At 37.5% G+C, this 21693-nt stretch overlaps 1 protein-coding gene across 4 annotated transcripts in view; it reads left to right on the top strand.

Moving 5' to 3' along the window:
- TRAPPC13 (trafficking protein particle complex subunit 13) overlaps positions 1–21693 on the top strand; it is a 41232-nt gene that overhangs the window by 6853 nt on the left and 12686 nt on the right. For all 4 annotated transcript variants that reach the window (XM_019013273.4, XM_019013272.4, XM_019013271.4 and 1 more), the window contains exons 2-7: positions 3646–3714; positions 4287–4386; positions 6041–6125; positions 15395–15522; positions 19146–19218; positions 20835–20879. In XM_019013273.4, coding sequence (XP_018868818.1) covers positions 3646–3714; positions 4287–4386; positions 6041–6125; positions 15395–15522; positions 19146–19218; positions 20835–20879 — 500 coding nt within the window. The remainder of the gene's footprint in view (positions 1–3645; positions 3715–4286; positions 4387–6040; positions 6126–15394; positions 15523–19145; positions 19219–20834; positions 20880–21693) is intronic.

Below are 21693 nucleotides of genomic sequence, written 5' to 3'. Positions count from 1 at the left end.
CCAGTTGCATCTACGTTGCTGCAAAGGCCATAATCTGAAAATATGAAGAAAAAAGTTGCTTTTAATACGAAGTTGGGATCACTTTATTTTTAATGGAGGATCATTTTTTACCCACCATCTCATCCCCTGCTAAACCACAGGAATCATGAAAAACTAAGCTTTATACGACTTTTCTTAGAATAGAAATTGGAACCTATAATAAGCAAATATGTTAGCTACACGTTTGGGTGAACTCCAGGACACTAAAAAAAAAAAAAAAAAAAAGGAATGTTTCAGGATTCCCTTGAGACTGTATTTTCTCTTTATTCAGATTTGTTTTCTAATGAAATGAAAAAAATAATAGGGAAGAAATAGAAAACACCAACTGGTACTAAAAGTGAACTTACCAGCCTGGGCAACATGGTGAAACTCCGTCTCTACAAAAAATACAAAAATTAACCGGGCATGGTGGCATGCGACAGTAGTCGCAGCCTCTTGGTGGGCGGGGGTAGGGGGTGGGTCTGAGGCAGGAGGATCACTTGAGCTCAGGAGGTCAAGGCTGCAGTCAGCCATGATTGTGCCACTGTAGTCCAACCTGGGTAACAAAATGAGACCCTGTCTAGTGATTTTAGCTGTTTAAATTGGGAGAAACTGCCTCCTGTGTATCACTTTCAGGGCACCTTTTTATCTGTTTTCGGGGCACCTTTTTCTCTGTTTTCGTAGTTAAAAATAAGAGTGAAGGTTGGAAACGCCTCCCCATATTCATCTGTAGCTGATTAATACTCTTTGGAATACGTTCCTACTTTGAATTCCCATGGGGTGTTTCTGGTAAGGCATGACATTCCAGGTTTATGGCTCCAGGCTTATAATTAATAATTATTATATAAATTATTTTTGAACAGAGTGAAATCACCAGGGTTCAAATCTAGAGTCTACCATTTATCTACTAATATAATCCTTTGTATGCAAATTACCCTCTGCAGGCATTGTCAATGCCCTATCTGTATATTGGGGTTAATGTAATACCAACTTAGAGAGTACTCATGAGAATTAAATGTGTTCAGCTTGTAAAATATTTAGCATAATGCCTGGCGCTAGTAAATGCTCAGTAAATGCTAGCTATACAGAGTAACTTCAGAAATTTTAAGGGTAGCATTTGTTGACTATTTCACAAGCCAGCTGCTTAATATAGCAGGTTGTTAATTGCCTTCAGTTTCTGAAACTTACACTTTCAAAATAATGTCAGTTATTTAGGGACTTTCATGAAGTGCTAATTATTTTATTCAGGGAAGATCTGAATAGCAGAACCTACACCAAATATGGATGCTACAAAACTGAACGTAGTACATAAGAGCCTAGACCTCATGGAGTTTGGAAAGGAGTCCTATAAACAAATAAATATACTGCATGATAAATACAAGGTACCATGAGTGAAACAGAATGACCTGTTACTTTTTTTCTGAAAAAGATGACATTTAAGCTGAAACCAGAATGAGAAAGCCACTAAATTTGATATGAATGCCATAGTTGGTTAATTAGTAGTTGGGTGGTACATTTTTACATATGCTAGAACATTACTTATATTCTGAATTGACCATGTAGGTCTATAGTCTTTATAGTATTTTGGCTTTGATTTGAAGGATTTTTTTTTTTTTTTTTTGAGGCGGGGTCTCACTCTGTTGCCCTGGAGTGCAGTGGGCGATCTCGGCTCACTGCAAGCTCCGCCTCCCGGGTTCACGCCATTCTCCTGCCTCAGCCTCTGCGAGTAGCTGGGACTACAGGCGCCCGCCACCATGCCAGGCTAATTTTTTTTATTTTTAGTAGAGACGGAGTTTCACCATGGTCTCGATCTCCTGACCTCGTGATCCGCCCGCCTCGGCCTCCCAAAGTGCTGGGATTACAGGCATGAGCCACTGCGCCCAGCCAGATTTGAAGGAATACTTTTAATAATGAACTAGCCCTCTGTGATTCATTTTCTGAAAAATTTTACAAGTTTTTATGACTTTTTAATTTTATGTTTTTGTTTTTATTTTGATGTGGTCAAACGACAGTCTTTAGAAGTAACTGAAAAAGATTTTTTAAAAAATTATAGAGTTTACTTATTAGACTATAATAAATATTCAATTTCATTTTTTTTTTACTTTTCTGTGGTTTAATTTTTGTCTATTTATATTTAAAGTCAATTTTTTAGTTAAATTTTATTTTTCCAGATAGCTAACCATGTCTTTGCACCTTATAATGAATAATCCTTTTGCTAATTGATTTTTTTAACTTCTAATCCTTTAATTGATTTTTTTTTTGTCAAGAGGTTGTTTTTTAAAATATCTCTCCCAGCTTTTTTTTTTTTTTTTTTTTTTTTTTTTTCGAGACGGAGTCTTGCTCTGTCGCCCAGGCTGGAGTACAGTGCCGCAATCTCGGCTCACTGCAACCTCCGCTTCCCGGGTTCATGCCATTCTCCTGCCTCAGCCTGCCGAGTAACTGGGACTACAGGCGCCCGCCACCACGCCCAGCTAATTTTTTGTATTTTTAGTAGAGACGGGGTTTCACCGTGTTAGCCAGGATAGTCTCAATCTCTTGACCTCGTGATCCGCCCGCCTTGGCCTCCCAAAGTGCTGGGATTACAGGCGTGAGCCACCATGCCTGGCCACTCCCAGCTATTTCTTTATATAAGTATATCCTATCTTTTTTTTGAAAAACTAATATATCGGTATGGTCTTATATTAATAAGTCAATTAGTTGATTATGGACTTAAATATGTTATGTAGTAAATTCAGTTCTTCCTCTTTTTTTCTCCGTTAATTTCCTTAGCTTATTTTCATTTATTTGTTTCTCTAAATAAACTTTAGACACATTCTGTCATGTTCCAAAAATAATATCTTACTTTTGATTGGAATTATATAAACGTATATGTTTTCTGACATTTTTGTAATTTCTACACAGAATTAATATTACTTGAAGAAACACTTGGCCGGGCATGGTGGCTCATGCTTGTAATCCCAGCACTTTGGGAGGCCAAGGTAGGCAGATCACTCGAGGTCAGGAGTTAGGGACCAGCCTGGCCAACATGGTGAAACCCCGTCTCTACTAAAAATACAAAAAACAAAAAAAAATAACCAGGCATGGTGGTGCATTCCAGTAATCCCAACTACTCAGGAGGCTGAGGCAGGAGAATCTCTTGAACCTGGGAGATAGAGGTTGCAGTGAGCCGAGATCGCACCACTACACTCCAGCCTGGGTAACAGAGTAAGCCTGTCTCAAAAAAAAAAAAAAAACACTGAGTTTCCAATGTTAATATTTTGTTGATATTGTTTACGGTGAAATCACTTAGAATTTTTTTAAAGCCTTATGCTCCTAATACTCTTTAAGCTTTAAAAATTATATTTTCCAGTTTTTCTATAATGAATGTATATTGTATTTACATTTAATTTTTATAATTCATAGGTTGTAAATAAATGGTGCTTATATAAAATTCTTTTTGTAACATTACAATTCTTAATAAATCACTGATGTGTGATAACCTTAGGAAGTATGTAGCATTATATTTAGGAAGTATTTAGGTTATATTTTATGTTAGTATAAAATGGATGAATGTCATACACTAGACTTGAGAATATTAACTCTAAGCAGTATTAATGTTTTGTTTTCTTTTACTTTTTTACTTCACAGTGATGCGGCTGACTAAGCCTACTTTATTCACCAACATCCCAGTAACATGTGAAGAGAAAGACTTACCTGGTATGGCACATGCTTTCCTCTATTTGCACCTAGGGAAAGGTTGAAAGCTGAATTGCCTGCATTACCTTGGACTAAGCCTAGCCCTGTAAATTTTATGCTAACCATTTGCTGGATTCTTTGTTGCCTATTTTTGTATCATGTGAAAGGTGGCCATCTGAGTAACAGGCCTTACTTATACTCTACAAGTCCAAATTATGTTGATACCCTATGGCAGTATGAGACAGTTTAAGATACATTCATATTCATAATACTATTAAAATTGCGTTCATCCTCAAATGTTGCATCAATGTATGTATTAGCATTCCCTTTTTTTTTAGAATTATTGGGGCTTTCTCTAGTATATTTTCTATCTCATGACGTACATTTTTCTTTGTTTCTAAAGTTTCCATTCCCTGTGAGATCAGAATTTTTTTGACATGCTTTGTTGTATTAAAATCTAGAAGTTAGACTTTTTAAATATCATCTTTGTCAGGAGGTTGTTTTTTAAAATATCGCTCCCAGCTATTTCTTTATATAAGTAAAAGTTATTTAAAGGGTAGATGTTAGAATTTTATGTTTTTCTCTTCATTCAGGAGATCTCTTTAACCAACTGATGAGAGATGATCCTTCAACTGTTAATGGTGCAGAAGTTTTAATGTTGGGAGAAATGCTGACTTTACCACAAAATTTTGGGTAAGAATGACATATTCACATAATAAACCTTGTAAAGCTATTACAAATTATGTTTTCAAAACAGAACCATGGGATGGGGAAATGCTCATGATACATTTACCTTTTTTTTTTTTTTCTGAGATGGAGTCTCACTCTATTGCCCAGGCTGGAGTACAGTGGTGCCATTTCAGCTCAGTGCAACCTCCACCTCCTGGGTTCAAGCAATTCTCGTGCCTCAGCCTCCCGAGTAGCTGGGATTACAGGCGTGTGCACTGCTCTGGCTAATTTTTGTGTTTTTATTGGAGACCGTGTTTCGCTATGTTAGCCAGGCTGACCTTGAACTCCTGACATCAGGTGATCCACCCGCCTCAGCCTCCCAAAGTGCTTGGATTGCAGGCGTGAGCCACCACGCCTAGGACATGATACATTTGAGGGGCAAAAATATTATTAAAAAATCATACTATGTGATTATGGATTTCTGTTATTAAAAAAAAAAGATATATACCAAAATAAAATGTTAATAGTGGTTCCTAGCATAATAGAATTTTAACTTTCTTCTTTAGATCTTACTATATTTTTTAATGGCCACATAGTCTTTTAACTACTAATGTAAACATCTTTTTCAGAAGCCACTCTTTGTTTTTTTGCATCATAGTCCTCTCCCAAAATGAGTTATCAGACTTGTCAGCTAATTAGGAACTCTGAATTTATTTCTTCTGTTATTCTTAGCTGTATTATTATTCTAGATTAATAATAAGGTAGAAGCCCCTGGTTCCACTCTGTTTGCAACAGACAGAATTTGAGACAAAAAGAAATTTTACAGATTGTTCTTATAGTTTTACAGAATGTGGTCATTGACTAGTGTCTTGAAAAACTGGGAAATATATTCATGTAAAAAGTATAAAACTATCTAAAATAAAACCACTGGTGATTTTTATTCAAGTAACCTAGGAAATAAAATAAATTGGTAAAAATACCCCAATATCAGTAACTTAGATCTCTTCTAGATTCAGGGAATAAGTTATTTCAAGAATGGAAACTTGGCTTTCTCTAACCTATTCAGATACAAATCCTAAGACTTTAGCATAGATCTAATTTCAATGAGTCTTATCTCTAGTGAGGTTGGCATTTTGTACAGTAGTCAAAGGCCAAGATATATCATGTTTTATAGATTACGTCTGTATTTTGAATTGCACTAGGTAATGAATGAGTGGCCTAGTGTGAACAAAGGAATGTTGAAGCAGTATTTCACCAGATTTCTATCCTTTAGTAAATGTTTCTCCATTTGAAGTTCTTAGTGATTCTCAAACAGATTATTTAATGTAAAACCTGATGGGCACGGTGGCTCATGCCTGTAATCCCAGCACTTTGAGAGACCGAGGCAGGTGGATCATGAGATCAGGAGATCGAGACCATCATGGCTAACATGGTGAAACCCCGTCTCTACTAAAAATACAAAAAATTAGCTAGGCGTGGTGGTGGGCGCCTGTAGTCTCAGCTACTCGGGAGGCTGAGGCAGGAGAATGGGGTGAACATGGGAGGCAGAGTTTGCAGTGAGCCTAGATCGTGCCACTGCACTCCAGCCCGGGTGACAGAGCGAGACTCTGTCTCAAAAAAAAAAAAAAGAAAAAAAACCTGAATGGATTTCTGCCTAAATACTTATTTTATTTTACAGGAATATATTTTTGGGAGAGACCTTTTCCAGTTATATCAGCGTTCATAATGATAGCAATCAAGTTGTAAAAGACATATTAGTAAAAGTAAGTAACATTCTTACTTGGGATGTATTTTAGTCTTTAACAAAGGTTTTTTTTTAGGCCGGGCATGGTGGCTCATGCCTGTAATCCCAGCACTTTAGGAGGCTGAAGCAGGTGGATCACCTGAGGTCAGGAGTTCAAGACCAGCCTGGCCAACATGGTGAAACCCCATCTCTACTAAAAATACAAAAATTAGCCAGGTGTGGTGGTGCACACCTGTAGTCCCAGCTGCTCGGGAGGCTAAGGCAGGAGAGGCTAAGGCTTGAACCTGGGAGGTGAAGGTTGCAGTGAGCCAAGATCACACCACTGCACTCCAGCCTGGGTGACAGAGTTAGACTCCATCTCAAAAAAAAAGAAAAAAAAAAAAAGGTTTTTTTATATCTATTATGTTTTTGGCGCTTCATTAAATGCATGTTTGATACAATAATTTTTAATTGTCATTAACAAGCACTAATGAATGCCTAAAGTTATAAAGTATTATGCTAGGCATGAAAACATTTTTCCTATTCCACAAGATTTGTGATTGCTTGGGTGAGAAAATGTACTAGTCAAAGCTAAATAGCAGTTTAGTATTTGTTAATGTATGTCATTAACATGGAAGATGAAAGATCACTGGAGATTATGTCAATCAGGAAGGTTTCTTGGGGGAGAGGGAATGCGAAGAGGATCTTGAAAGAATGGGAGGATACAGATAACAAGGCAAGGGAGATATGGTAATCAGAGGCAGAGACATAGTGGTACACATGTATTCTTTTAACAGTGAACAAATTTCACTTGGTAAGAGTCGGTAAGGTGGTACAGAGGAATAGTAGCTGTATTAGTCCATTTTCATGCTGCTGATAAAGTCATACCCAAGACTGGGCAATTTACCAAAGAAAGAGTTTTAATGGACTTATAGTTCCACGTAGCTGGGGACAATCATGGCGGAAGGCAAGGAGGAGCAAGTCATGTCTCACGTGGATGGCAGTAGGCAAAGAGAGAGAGCTTGTGCGGGGAAACTCCCATTTTTAAAACCATCGGATCTCAGCCAGGCGTAGTGGCTCATGCCTGTAATCCTAGCACTTTGGGAGGCCAAGGCGGGTGGATCACTTGAGGTCAGGAGTTTGAGACCATCCTGCCCAACATGGTGAAATACCATCTCTACTGAAAATACAGAAATTAGCCAGGAGTGGTGGCGTGTGCTTGTAATCCCAGCTACCTGGGAAGCTGAGGCAGGAGAATCACTTGAACCTGGGAAGCTGAGGTTGCAGTGAGCCAAGACTGTGCCACTGCACTCCAGGCTGCCTGGGTGACAGAGTAATACTCCATCCCCCAAAAAATAAAAATAAAACCATCAGATCTCATGAGACTTATTCACCGTCATGAGAACAGCACAGGAAAGACCCACCCCCATGATTCAATTATCTCCCACCAGGCCCCTCCCACAACACATGGGAATTACGGGAGCTACAAGATGAGATTTGGGTGGGGACACAGAGTCAAACCATATCAGTAGCCATACAATAGAGCATCTTGAAAGCCAGGCTAAGGTTTTATTTAAACTTTTTTGAAAAATTATTTTTTTAAATGGACAAAAAAATTAATTAAGAAAAAAAAAAAAACAGGCCTGGCACAGTGGCTCATACCCGGAATCCCAACACTTTGGGAGGCTGTGACAGAAGGTTTACTTGAGGCCAGGAGTTCAAGACCAGCCTGGGAAACATAACGAAGACTCCCATCTCTAAAAACAATTTAAAAAGTAGTTGAGCATGCTGGCACACACCTGTAGTCCCAGCTACTCATGAAGCTGAAACTGGAGGATTGTTTAAGCCCAGGAGTTTGAGGCTGCATTGAGTTTTGCCTGGGAACTCCAGCATGGGCTACAGAACAAGACCTGTCTCTGAAAAAAATTAAATAAAAAACAGCAGGCAGTTGGCTTTTGAGCACTCTTTGTGTTAGAAAGACTGATATGAGCACATTGTGTGGGATGCTTTGTAGAAAATGGAACAGTTAGAAGACCTTTGAAGTAGTGTAGAAATTAAAAGATAGAATATGCTAACTCCGCTAATGACCTGAAATTTCTTCAAAAGAAAAAGAGCAAAAAGAAGGTAAGAATTCACAGTATGTGGGGGAGAAGTTTTTGTAAAACCTGTCTTAGAGTGATGAGTTCGGGTAATTGGAGTATTCCAAAAAGGACCTCTAATTAGAATGAGTTTGAAAATGATCATAGAGTTTTAAAGTTAACAAGGACGTTAGAGAGCAAATAGACCCAACTTCCAGAAACTGGATGCAAATTTGTGCATACACGTACATATGTTTGTCATATATGGATGGGGTCTCTGCCTTTCATTAAATTAGGGGTTGACAAACTACAGCCCAAAGACCAAATTTGGTCCATTGTCTGTTTTTATAAGGCTTTTGAACTAAGAATGGTTTTCACATTTTCAAATTATTGAAAAGAATATTTTGTGACTTGTGAAAATTACATGAAATTCAAATTTCAGGCCAGGTGTGGTGGCTCCTGCCTATAATCCCAGTGCTTTGGGAGCCAAGGCAGGAAGATTGCTTCAGGCTACGAGTTTGAGACCAGCCTACACAACATAGCAAGGCACCGCCTCTACAAACAAACAAAAAAGAAATTCAAATGTCAGTGTCCATAAATAAAGTTTTATTGACACACAGCCATACTCATTTGTTTATGTATTATCTGTGGCTGATTTCCAGCTACCACAGCAGAGTTGTATATAGTTGAAACGGAGATTGTATGGCCTCTAAAATCTAAAATATTTGCTAATGACTTCAGAGAAAAAGCTTGCCAACCTCTACATTCGATTGTGAAAAGATCTGATTTTCAAAAGTTTGAGAACATATATTTTTGTCTTTCTATGTTGTAAATATTGAATTTCTTGGCAATTCAGTAAATACTGGCAATTCAGTAAATATTGAATTTTTATAAGATAGATTAATAAAATAGCAAAGGCGTATACTTTAAGATGTCAGTACTATAAAGATCAAAGAATACAGTAGTATGCATGTTCTAAAACATGATTTTATATTTCATGCCTTTATTCACTTTTATAATAATAATTATAAGCAGTGTAGTACTCACTAGGGGTCTTCTTAGGCTCAACTAGACATTCAGACTCGTGATATATAATAATGCTATTTTTCTTTTTCTTTCTTTTTTTTTAGAGAGGATCTAGCTCTGTCACCCAGGCTGGAGTGCAGTAGCATGATCATAGCTCACTGTAACCTCAAACTCATGGGCTCAAGGGATCCTACTGCCTTAGCCTCCTGAGTAGCTGGGACTGCAGGGGTGTGACACTATCCCTGTCCAATTTTTTAATATTTTTTAGAGACAAGGTCTTGCTATGTTGCTCAAGCAGGTCTTGAACTCCTGAACTCAAGCAAGCCTCCTGCATCAGCCTCCCAAAGTGCTGGAATTACACATGTGAGCCACCGTATCTGGCCAGATAAGCCAATTGTGACATCAGAATCACTTAAGAGGATATAGGTCATGAAGCACAGCTTGATATTGACCTGTATTTGTGTGAGTGTTGTCTTTTGGTCAGGTTTTAGGTGTCAGTATTATGGTGGCTTAATAAAAGATTTTGGATGTTTTTCCAGTATTTTCAGTGCTTTGGAACAATATGTGCATCAGGCTAGACTCAGTGGCTCATGGCTGTAATCCAGCACTTTGGGAGACCAAGGCAGGAGGAGCCCTTGAATCCAGGAGGATCCCCAGGACTCGCCTGGGGAATATAATGATCGATGTCCCTACAAAAAAGAAATTTAAAAATTCTCTGGCCATGGTGGCGCATACTTGTAGTCCTAGCTACTTGGGAGGCTGACGCAGGAGGATCACTTGAACTCATGAATTTGAGGCTGCAGTGAGCTATAATTGCCACTGCATTCTAGCCTGGATGACAGGGCAATACCCTGTCTGAGAAAAAAAAAAAAAAAAAACAAGACAAAACAAATACAGAGAACTGTGGATCATTTAGATTACCTATTCTTTGAACGATTCATAGAATTCCCTGCAAAATCATATGAGCTAGTTCTTTTCTTTTTTAAAATGGGGAAGCTCCCTGATAAGATTTTTTCTTTTTTTTTTTTTTTCCTATGAATATAGTATATTTAAGCAGTTTATCTCTAAGGGTGTCAATTTTGTTAAGCTGTTTTTTTCTAGGAAATAATCCATTTCATTTCATGTAGATTTTCACATTTATCTGCATAGAGGTCTGTAAAGTAGGCTCTTAAAATTTTCTTCTGTTGGCCGGGTGCAGTGGCTCATGCCTGTAATCCCAGCACTTTGGGAGGCCGAGGCAGGTGGATCACCTGAGGTCAGAAGTTCGAGACCAGCCTGGCCAACATGGTGAAACCTCATCTCTACTAAAAATACAAAAATTAGCTGGGCGTGCTGGCGAGTGCCTGTAATCCCAGCTACTCAGGAGGCTGAGGCAGGAGAATCGCTTGAACTTAGGAGGCGGAGGTTGCGGTGAGCCGAGATTGCACCACTGCACTCTAGCCTGGGCAACACTGTGAGACTCCATCTAAAAAAAAAAAAAAAATTTCTTGTATTGCAACATTTTCCCCTGGTCATTTCTTAGGTTTGGTTTTTTTCTTGATTAAGTTAGCTAGCTCTTGGTTTGTGTATTTTAACTTCAAAAAAAATCCAAGACTTAAAAAATTACTTATATCCCATGTGTTTCTATTCTCTTTAATTTGTGCTTCTATTTCTTTTATTATGCTTCTGTTTATTTACTTTATTCTTTTTCTACCATTTTTTAGCTAGGAATTTTATTCTTTTATTTTGATTCTTTGATTTATGTTGATAAAAGTTAATTTTCCTCTGATTCACTGCTTTTTATATCCTGAAGATTCAAATGCATAGCATTTTTATTCTCATTACTTTTGATTTTAAGAGGTGAGGTTTCACTCTGTTGCCCAGGTTGGTGTGATCATAGCTCACTGTAGCCTCCACCTCCAAGGTTCAAGCAATCCTCCCATCTTAGCCTTGCGAGTTGCTGTAACTGCAGTTGCATACCACCACACCTGGCTAATTATTTTTTATTTTTTGGAGACAGCATCTCGCTCTGTTGCCCAATGTAGTGAGACCAAATTAAAAAATAAATTAAAAATTAAAAATTGATGGTGGAAGGAAGAGCTGATGCCTACTGTACAACAGTAAAGAGGTAGTAGCATTGTTGAACATCCCAAACACCGTATCTTACGTTAAGACAATATAATAAATGTGAACATACTTTGCAGAATTGCCCAAATTAAAAACTTTTTTTATATTTTTATCATTACTTTTTAAAGAATTCTGTAATTTCATTGTATTTCACCTTCTACCCAAGGGTTGTTTAATGAAAAAGCTTTTTAGGGGGAAAGGCTTATTTTTTTTCTATTTTAATTGTTGTTAATAATGTATAGTTTTATTACATTCCAATCAGTGTTGTTCTTGTAATATTTCAGCTTATGGAACTTACTGATGATGTCTTATGACCCAATATTGATTTTTTATGAATTTTCCATGTGTACTTGAGAAGAATGTGTATGTTTTATTATTGGCTGTAAAGCTACAGAGATATATATATATTCATAAGAGCTATTTTATCAATTGTGTTGTTTAGGGCTAGATTCTGTATCTTTATTTATTGTTAACTTCATCCATCTTATACTAAGAGTGGCATGTTTGTCTCATATTACTAGTGTATTTCTATATATATATTCTAAAATCTCATATATTTTGCTTTATAAAGACTGCTGTTTCGGCTGGGTGCGGTGGCTCATGCCTGTAATCCCAGCACTTTGGGAGGCTGAGGCGAGCGGATCACAAGGTCAGGAGATCAAGACCATCCTGGCTAACATGGTGAAACCCTGTGTCTACTAAAAATACAAAAATTAGCCGGGTGTGATGGCGGGCGCCTGTAGTCCCAGCTACTCGGGAGGCTGAGGCAGGAGAATGGCATGAACCCAGGAGGCAGAGCTTTCAGTGAGCCGAGATCGTGCCACTGCACTCCAGCCTGGGCGACAGAGTGAGACTCCGTCTCAGAAAAAAGAAAAAAAAAAAAAGACTATGCTGTTTCATGCATATTTATAATTATTGTTAGTCATTGTGAATTGTGGCTTTTAATATTAAAAATATTCAAGTAGATTGCTCGGGAAGTTCTTGTGGGTACAATATTCTCTGAGCCCTTGTTCAAAGGTGTTTTTCAATACTTCAAGTTTAGTTTGGCTAGATTTAAAATCTTCTGTTTACATTTTTATTTCCTTATGTTTTTTGAAAATGCTACTCCTTTATTGCTCAGCTCTGTATGTTATTTTTGAGAGGATTGAGGCCAGTCTAATTCTCTTGCCTTGTAAGTTATTTCATAATTTTTCCTGGAGGTCCTGGTGATTTTTTTTCTTTATGTTTCAAAATTGGTCTTTGGGTGTGATTTCCCTGATTCCAAGTAGACCCTTTCAATATGGGTCTGCAACCTCCACCTCCTGGTTTCAAGTGATTCTCCTGCCTCAGCCTCCCGAGTAGCTGGGATTACAGGAAACTGCCACAATGCCTGGCCAATTATACCAAACTCTTAGTGTCCTCTGAAGACATCTTGAGCTTTCACACTTGTGGTATTTTGCTAGCTCTGTTCAACTTACTTGGAATAAGCTCCCCCAACCCCTTTCCTCTCTGTCTTTTCAAATCCTACTTATCAAAAAACTGCAGTTATGATTAAAATGACGCATAGGACACATAGGAAAACATATTCAACAGAAAGCCAATGGGTTCAATTATTTCTTTTTTTCTCTAATTTCAAAAATGTTTAAGAATTTATATCTGGGCACAGTGGCTAACACCTGTAATCCCAGCACTTTGGGAGCCCGAGGCGGCAGATCACTTGAGGCCAGAAGTTTGAGACCAGCCTGGCCAACATGGTGTAACCCCGTTTCTGCTAAAAATACAAAATTTAGCCAGGCTTAGTGCTGCTTGCCTGTAATCCCAGCTACTGGGGAGGCTGAGGCAGGACAATCACTTGAACCTGGGAGGTAGAGGTTGCAGTGAGCCAAGATGGTGCCACTGCACTCCAACCTGGGTGACAGAGCGAGACTCCGTCTCCAAAAAAAAAAAAAAAAATGTTTAAGAACTTTTAGGGCTGGGCACGGTGGCTCATACCTGTAATCTCAGCACTTTGGGAGGCCAAGGCGGGCAGATCACCTGAGGCCAGGAGTTCAAGACCAGCCTGGCAAACATGGTGAAACCCCATCTCTACTAAAAATACAAAAAATTAGCTGGATGTGGTGATGGGCGCCTGTAATCCCAGCTACTCCGGAGGCTGAGGCAGGAGAATCGCCTGAACCTGGTAGGCAGAGGTTGCAGTCAGCCGAGATCATGCCATTGCACTCCAGCCTGGGCAACAAGAGTGAAACTCTGTCTCAAAAAAAAAAAAAAAAAAAAGAATTTTGAATCTCAGCTTTATTATTTATGAATTGTATAACGTTGGGAAAGTTGTTACTTTTCCGTGCCTTGGTTTCATTGTCTGTGGTCTGTGAAATGGGGATAATACTAATACCTACTTCAGGATATGGGGATTAAATGAATAATATGCTTAAAACAGGGCCTTGCACATAATAGGTACCAAATAAATGTGAGCTACTATTGTTTTATAACTGAGTATAACAAAAGACACAGCACTAATAAATATCCCATTTCAAAGTGTCTAACATAAGATTGTTGGGTTAGAATTAACTGCAAAACTGTTTTTTAGCAGGGCACGGTGGCTCACGCCTGTAATCCCAGCACTTTGGGAGGCCGAGAGGGCGGATCACGAGGTCAGGAGATCAAGACCATCCTGGCTAACACGGTGAAACCCCGTCTCTACTAAAAATACAAAAAATTAGCCGGGCGTGGTGGCGCATGCCTGTAATCCCAGCTACTCGGGAGGCTGAGGCAGGAGAATGGTGTGAACCTGGGAGATGGAGCTTGCAGTGAGCCGAGATGGTGCCACTGCACTCCAGCCTGGGTGACAGAGCAAGACTCTGTCTCAAAACAAACAAACAAACAAACAAAAAACTGTTTTATGAAAGAAACAAAAACTTAAAAGAATCCTAACTCTCATGTAAAAACCTCCACTAATTCCCATGACCTAATGTGATCTTTGCTTTCCCTCAATTTTTTTTTTTGCCTTGGAAGTTTTATCATAAATTCATCCATTCATTATTCAACAAATATTGATTAATTGCCTACTATGTGCCAGGCACCATGCTATAGTGGTGAGCAAGAGAAGACGAGGTTCCTGCCTCCATAGACTTTTCTGGTAGGGGAGACAGAAAGAAACAGGTAAACAAAATCATACATAAGGTAATTATAGATTGTGATAAATGTTACAAAGGAAGCAAAAGTTGAATGTGGTAGAAAGTAATTGAGATAAGGGAGAGGGTAGTTTTGAGACAGAGTGATAAATGTTCAGAAAGAGAAAAAAGAAATATAATGGAGCATCATCGGGTGGAGGGAAAGTGCTACTTTAGACGAGGTAGTGCTTTCTTAGTTGGTGGCTTTAATGTCATTTTCTAGTTCTCTGATAAACGAATTGATCTCTGACATCTAATTTTGTTTTGGACAATTACTTATCTTTTAGTGTTATATACTAGCACATACATACATATCTATTTGTTTCAGTGAAGTCCATCTGAATATATATTTAAAAACCATGTGTTCATACTGATGCCTCAAATTCCAGCCCAACACCATTGTAGCTTCCCCCCTTTCCTTATTTGTACCTTTTTTTTTCTCTGAAGGTAAGAAACCTGTCTCGTTATCCACAATGTATTATTTTGTTTTGTCCTGGTATACACATAAAATGGTGAAAAAACACATGTGTCGTAGCTAGAGTATATTTGTGTACCATTCTTTTTGTCTTTAGCCATAGATTACAGTTAATATTTTGTTTTCCAAACGTACTTAGGTTAGTTCCACTTTTACCCTTCCCTCTGCTGTAGCCTGATTGTATTCTTCATTTGTAATACAGTTAGGTTCATTTGTTACTGTTTGTATTCCATTTTGAATTCTCCCTAATTCCTGCTTGATTTTATTTATTTATTTTTTTGGGTTGGGGGGGTGTGCCATTGCCATGGTTCTAAGCATCAGAGCTATACAGAAAGGTTTACACATAAAAGTGTTGCTCCCCCTTTCATCCTTCTTTCCTAATTCTTATTCCCCTATTCTTTCCACTCATAGCCATGCACACCCTGTAGGTAACCAGTCTCATTTGGACTTTTTTTTTTTTTTTTAACTTTCTTTCAAGGCTGATCTTCAGACAAGTTCTCAGCGTTTAAATCTTTCAGCCTCCAATGCTGCAGTGGCTGAACTTAAACCGGATTGTTGTATTGATGATGTCATACATCATGAAGTCAAAGAAATTGGAACACACATGTAAGGATTAATTTTATTAGTTCTCAAAGGTTTTTACTTATATATGCCTTTGTTTGAAATTTTTGCTTTCTTTTCATTCACCATGAAGCATAGGAACCTACTTCAAAAGGAATTTTATGTTCTATGTTGGCATGTTTACCAGAAATAAAGTTTAAACCAAATGTTTGTTTTGTAGGGAGAAAATCCAGTTTATCATCATTTATCTCTAGTTTTATTTTTTTACATCTACAATCTCTAAAAAATGAAAAGCTGTGCAAAATGTTTAAAACCCAGGTAGCACTCTAAAAGTAAATTTATTGTGTTTTGAAATGCTAGTAACTGATGTTCATAGTGTTTATTTTTAAATTCAGTCTTTCAGTTTTGTATTTAACCAGGTATATACACTCTGTCCTGAGAACTCAGAAATGTAGGACCAAAATAAGGCACACTGTGAAAAAAAAATCAAATTCTGTATTCCTGCCTTGTATGTATCTGAATGTGAACGCTCTATTTTTCTTTCAGTCTGAGAGGCAATATGAAAATTTTAGCCATCTGAAGTAATTTTAGACTTCTTCATCTCCTTTAGAAATCCTGCATCCAGTCAGTTCACAAAATCCTATTAATTCTCCTGAATATTTTTCATTTATCTCTTCTTCATCTCTACTTTACCACTTTTGCCTCTCTTTGTGCCCATTGAAGTATATAATATTAGCTGTTATCTAATCAGTTAATTTTGGTGACAAGCTCTATTTTAGGGACTTTTTCATGTATATTCTTTGGGCTTTGGAGTCAGACTTCCCAGAATTCAAATTTCAGCTTCATCATTTGTTATGTGATCTTGTATAAGTCACTTAATTCTTCAGTGATTGCCCATTGTCCTTAGGAAATTCTGACTTTGCAAATGTTTTACAAAGCTCTCTGCAACCTAATTCTTACAAACCACAGTAGTTCTTACCATCACCACCCATCCCTCCCTCTCCACCCTGCAGTCATTATTTGACTTCTTTTATCTCCAGACTCCATGGATTGAAATGCATTCTTCCCTTACAAAGGAATACCTATGGCATTTTATTTAGTTTACTTCTACTTCTCTTTCAAATCTCAGATTCAGCACTACTTCCTCAAGAAGTTTTCCTAACCTGCTAGACTAGATTAAATCCCACTTTTTGTATCTTCTATAGCACCCACCATTTATCATTTTTTAAAATGTTTCATATTTACTTATTGAGTGCCTGCCTTTCCCATTAAAGTAGGAGATGCATGAAGTCTGCTGTAGTCCAAGGATCTAGCAGAGAACAGAAGTCAGTATTTATTGAAATGGTAATAAATGTGTAAAATCTCCATTTTACAGAAAATGAGACTTGTACAATTAAGCAGCTAGTTTAGAAGACATAGAACTCAAATCCAAACCTAGTTGTAGATCCTCTACCTTGCTATACTATTCTTACTGTGAGCACTTAGAAGGCATGCATTGTGCTTTGATCAGTCCTCTTCCTAGCCCCTGCCTTACTTAGTCAGTACTAGGCAGCACAAGTATAAAGGAGAAATTAAATTACCTGCTAATGTTACCACCCCATATAACCAACTACTATTAAAATATTAATATATTTCTTTCCAGTCTTATTGCATATATATATAAAATAAATGTGTATAAATAATTTAATATTTTACAAAATTTTGGCCATATTGCTCATAGTTTTATTTTTTTAAATACAGTGTGAACATTTTCACACACAATAGACAGTATTTTTTGGAAACACAGTTTTTGGGCCGGGTGTGGTGGCTCATGCCTGTAATCCCTAATAATTTGGGAGGCTAAGGTGGGCAGATCGCTTGAGCTCAGGAGCTCAAGACTAGCCTGGGAAACATGATGAAATCCCATCTTTACAAAAAATACAAAAATTAGCCAGACATGGTAGAGCATGCCTGTAGTCTCAGCTAGTAAGGAGACTGAGGTGGGAGGATTGCTTGAGCCCAGGAGGTCAAGGCTTCAGTGATCCATGATCACGCCACTGCTCTTCAGCCTGGGTGACACAGTGGGACCCTGCCTCAAAAAAAGAAACTTTTTTTTTTTACATGACTCCATCTAACACAATTGTACAGTGTTTTTTGTTTACTGTAATGTTGGATGTTTATTTTCGGTTTTTCACTGTTAAAAGTAACATAGAGATGAACACCTTAATGTTTCCTTATGTGGAATATTTGAAGTGGTTTTACTATGAGAACACATTAAGCGTTTTTAAGGCTCTTTCACTAAAAGATTGTTAAATTTCTTCCAACCACTAGCAGGGTAGAAAGACAGTTTCTCTAAACCCTCACCAACTCTGATATCACTTATAAAGAATTTTTTTCAAATCTTGATAAACGGAAAAATATTACCTCATTATTTTAATGTGTTTCTCTGACTACTTGTGAGGCTGAACATTTTCACATTTTTGTTAGCCAGTTATGGTACTGTGATTTAACTGTGTATTCCTTTTCTCATGTTTTGAGTGACCTATTGGTGTTTTGCTTATTAACTTATGGGAACCCTTTGTCATATTAAGTATTAAAGTGTAACCACTTTCTCGTATTGTTACAAGTATTTTATCCTAGTTTGTTTCTGCTTTGTAATTGTTTTAGTGTTTTTGATTCAACTTAAAATTTTTTACATAACAGTATTTCTCATTGCATTTATGTTAAGAAATCTATCTGTATTTTTTTTTTTTTTTTGAGATGGAGTCTTGCTCTGTCGCCCAGACTGGAGTGCAGTGGCACAATCTCAGCTCACTGCAAGCTCTGCCTCCCGGGTTCATGCCATTCTCCTGCCTCAGACTCCCGAGTAGCTGGGACTACAGGTGCCCGCCACCATGCCCAGCTAATTTTTTGTATTTTTTTAGTAGAGACAGGGTTTCATCGTGTTAGCCAGGATGGTCTCGATCTCCTGACCTCGTGATCTGCCCACCTCGGCCTCCCAAGGTGCTGGGATTACAGGCATGAGCCACCGCACCTGGCCTTTTTTTTTTTTTTTTTTTTGAGATGGAGTTTTGCTGTTGTTGCTCAGGCTGGAGTGCAATGGCGCAATCTCAGCTCACCACAACCTCCACCTCCTGGGTTGAAGCGATTCTCCTGCCTCAGCCTCCTGAGTAGCTGGGATTACAGGCGCCCGCCACCACACCCAGCTAATTTTTGTAATTTTAGTAGAGACAGGGTTTCACCATGTTTGCCAGGCTGCTCTTGAACTCCTGACCTCAAGTGATCCGCCCGCCTTGACCTCCCAAAGTGCTAGGATTACAGGCATGAACAACCGTGCCCAGCTGGAATTTTTTTAATCCATATTTTTTTCTAGTTTATATGAACTTGTTTTATATATTCAAATATTTGATTATTCTGAGAATTATTTTGGAATATATTTCGCCTTTCAGGTGAAGTCAGGAAGTTTCTGATTTTGTGCTCCAAAAATGTTATACCTCATTTTACTAATCAGAGCTTTCTTGTTCATGTAATTATGTCCATATCTATTCTGACTTTTTCCCCTGCTCTAATCTCACACATCCACAGCATAGATATAAGTGTTTTCCAAATTTCTTAGTAGAATTGAGGTGTGTTTGATTTACTGTTAAAATTAAAAATGACTCAATCGTTAAGACATCTTTCTGTTTCAGCTTGGTATGTGCTGTGAGTTATACAACTCAGGCTGGAGAAAAAATGTATTTCAGAAAATTCTTCAAATTTCAGGTATTGAATATGACAATGGTAAATAGTTTTTATATGCCTTTTTCTTCTTGGTAGTATACAGTTATTCCCATTTATCTGCAGGGAAAACAAGCTCCAAATAAAGCAAATAGCTCAATATTTTTGAATTTGTCATATGACTAGCAGTCTAAACTCAGACTAAATTAAGGTGAATAAAAGCAGAAGAATTATCATTGCCAATATGTTTTTGTAATAAAACTTGAAGGTGTTTATTCAAAATAAAAGAAAAAAATAGCTGAGTCTGGCACAGTGGCTCACACCTATAATCCCAGTGCTTTGGGAAGCAAAGTGGGGAGGATCACTTGAGGCCAGTTCAAGATAGCCCAGACAACATGACCTAGGACTACAGGTAGCACAAGCCTATAATCCTAGCTAGCTGGGAGGCTGAGGCAGAAGGATCGCTTGACCCCAGGCTTCAAGGCTTCAGTGAGCTGTGATCACGCCACTGCACTCCAACTTGGTCAACAGAACTAGACTCTGTCTCCAAAAAGTAAATAACTTGTTTTTATGGCCTGACAAAACACACAATGTAGACAAGGGATAAAATGAGTGTAAAGTCCAGATAAAATGAGAGTAAATAATATCAAATTTCTAAAGAAATTTAAAGGAGAGACAATTGACTTAGAGTAGACTGAGCTTCCTTCAAAGACTCCAGGAATCACTGGAACTTTAAGTTGAGTTTTGTATTAATATACGGTTTTCAGCTTCCATCAAAAATAGTTTCAAAACACTGGTTTAGCACATTTATGTGGGGGGGGTGAGGAAATGTGAATACCACGTATGTCTATTATAAATATAGATCTAAATATGATACTGTATATGGTTTTTTTTCATTCCTTTGTAAGTGGAAGAAAAAATACTATTCATAGGGAAAAAAATCTGCCATTCTTTTGCTGAATCATTCATTTGTATGCTTTTTGAAAGAAAATAAAACGTGCTTCAGTTTTTTGTTTTGTTTTTTGTTTTGTTTTTTTTTTTTTTTTGAGATGGCGTTTCACTCTTGTTGCCCAGGCTGGAGTGCAATGACGCGATCTCAGCTCACTGCAGCCTCCGCCTCCTGGGTGCAAGCGATTCTCCTGCCTCAGCCTCCCGAGTAGCTGGGATTACAGGCACCCGCCACCACGCCCAGTTAATTTTTGTATTTTTAGTACAGACGGGGTTTTGCCATGTTGGCCAGGCTTGTCTCGACTCCTGACCTCAGGTGATCCGCCTGCCTTGGCCTCTAAAAGTGCTGGGATTACAGGAGTGAGCCACTGCACCCAGCTCAGTTGCTTTTTTTTGCAAACAGTTTTTGTGAATATACATATAGAAAAATACATAAAATATATGTGTTTTGTTTAACAAAATATTATGGAGCAAAAACCCATGTAATGTAATTATCACCCAGTCAAGAAATAATGGTAGCCTTTCAAAAAATACATGTGGAATTCTTTTTTCTTTTCTTTTCTTTTTTTGGAAGAATATTGCATACCTATTAGAAAAGTCTTTTAACAATTAAAATTGGAAAATGACTGACAAACTTACACTATTTGGTTTAAATAAATAAATAAATGGTCACATGATAACAATCTCCTGATTGATATGCTTTATTTAACCAGGTTCTCAAACCATTGGATGTGAAAACCAAATTTTACAATGCAGAGGTAAGTGTTGAGTGTTTAATGGGATTTCATATTAAATATTAAGATCTTATTTGACTAAAAATCTCTTATATACATTTCTAATACTGAAGCAAATCGCCAGCGTGACTGTAAATTATTTGAAAAAATCACAAATTTCAGTTAAAATTGAATAATTTTATTATAGGTCTCATAATCTTTTTCAACTTACATGGAATCAACGTGTCTTGATTTTTATTCTCGTTAATTTTATAAGGCTTTCATCTCCTTTCGTTAAATGATTGCCCTCTCATTCCATTTAATGGTGGTTGTTACACTAGCAATCTGTTGAATATTTACATGTGGTTCGGGATTTTACAAAAATTGAATTAGTAGATCTAATGCTACAAAATAGATTTAATATTCACATGGAAAAATACTGACAAGTGAAGCTTAGCACATTAAATTATTTCCAGGGTAGTCAGTTTGCCAGCCAGAATTAGCTTTAAAAGCTCCTTGGGAAAAACAAATTTGGCAAAAAGAGAAGTAACTTATAATAGAAGATACTCTATCTTTTATCCTAAAAAAAAAGAGATAAAATAGAACTTGCCCAAAAAAAAGAAAAAAAAAGAGCTTGCCATAGGAGAAAGGATTTATTGCTTGGATTTCTTTTCTAAGATTCTGTTTTATCTTGGCTTCTAGAGCTGCAGAAAAATCAGATCTCTTGCTAGCCCTCTTATGCCCCAAAATCATGTGTTTCATACCAGTGATAAATTCAAAGATATCCAAATACAGTATTTTGAAATGAAGATTATATCTCTACTACTCTAAAACCAGATAATGATCAGACATTTTTAAT

Source organism: Gorilla gorilla, chromosome 19 (assembly GCF_029281585.2).
Source record: "Gorilla gorilla gorilla isolate KB3781 chromosome 19, NHGRI_mGorGor1-v2.1_pri, whole genome shotgun sequence".
NCBI lineage: Eukaryota > Metazoa > Chordata > Mammalia > Primates > Hominidae > Gorilla > Gorilla gorilla.
The sequence above is the reverse complement of the archived record's forward strand: the minus strand, read 5'-3'. Positions and strand labels throughout refer to the sequence as shown.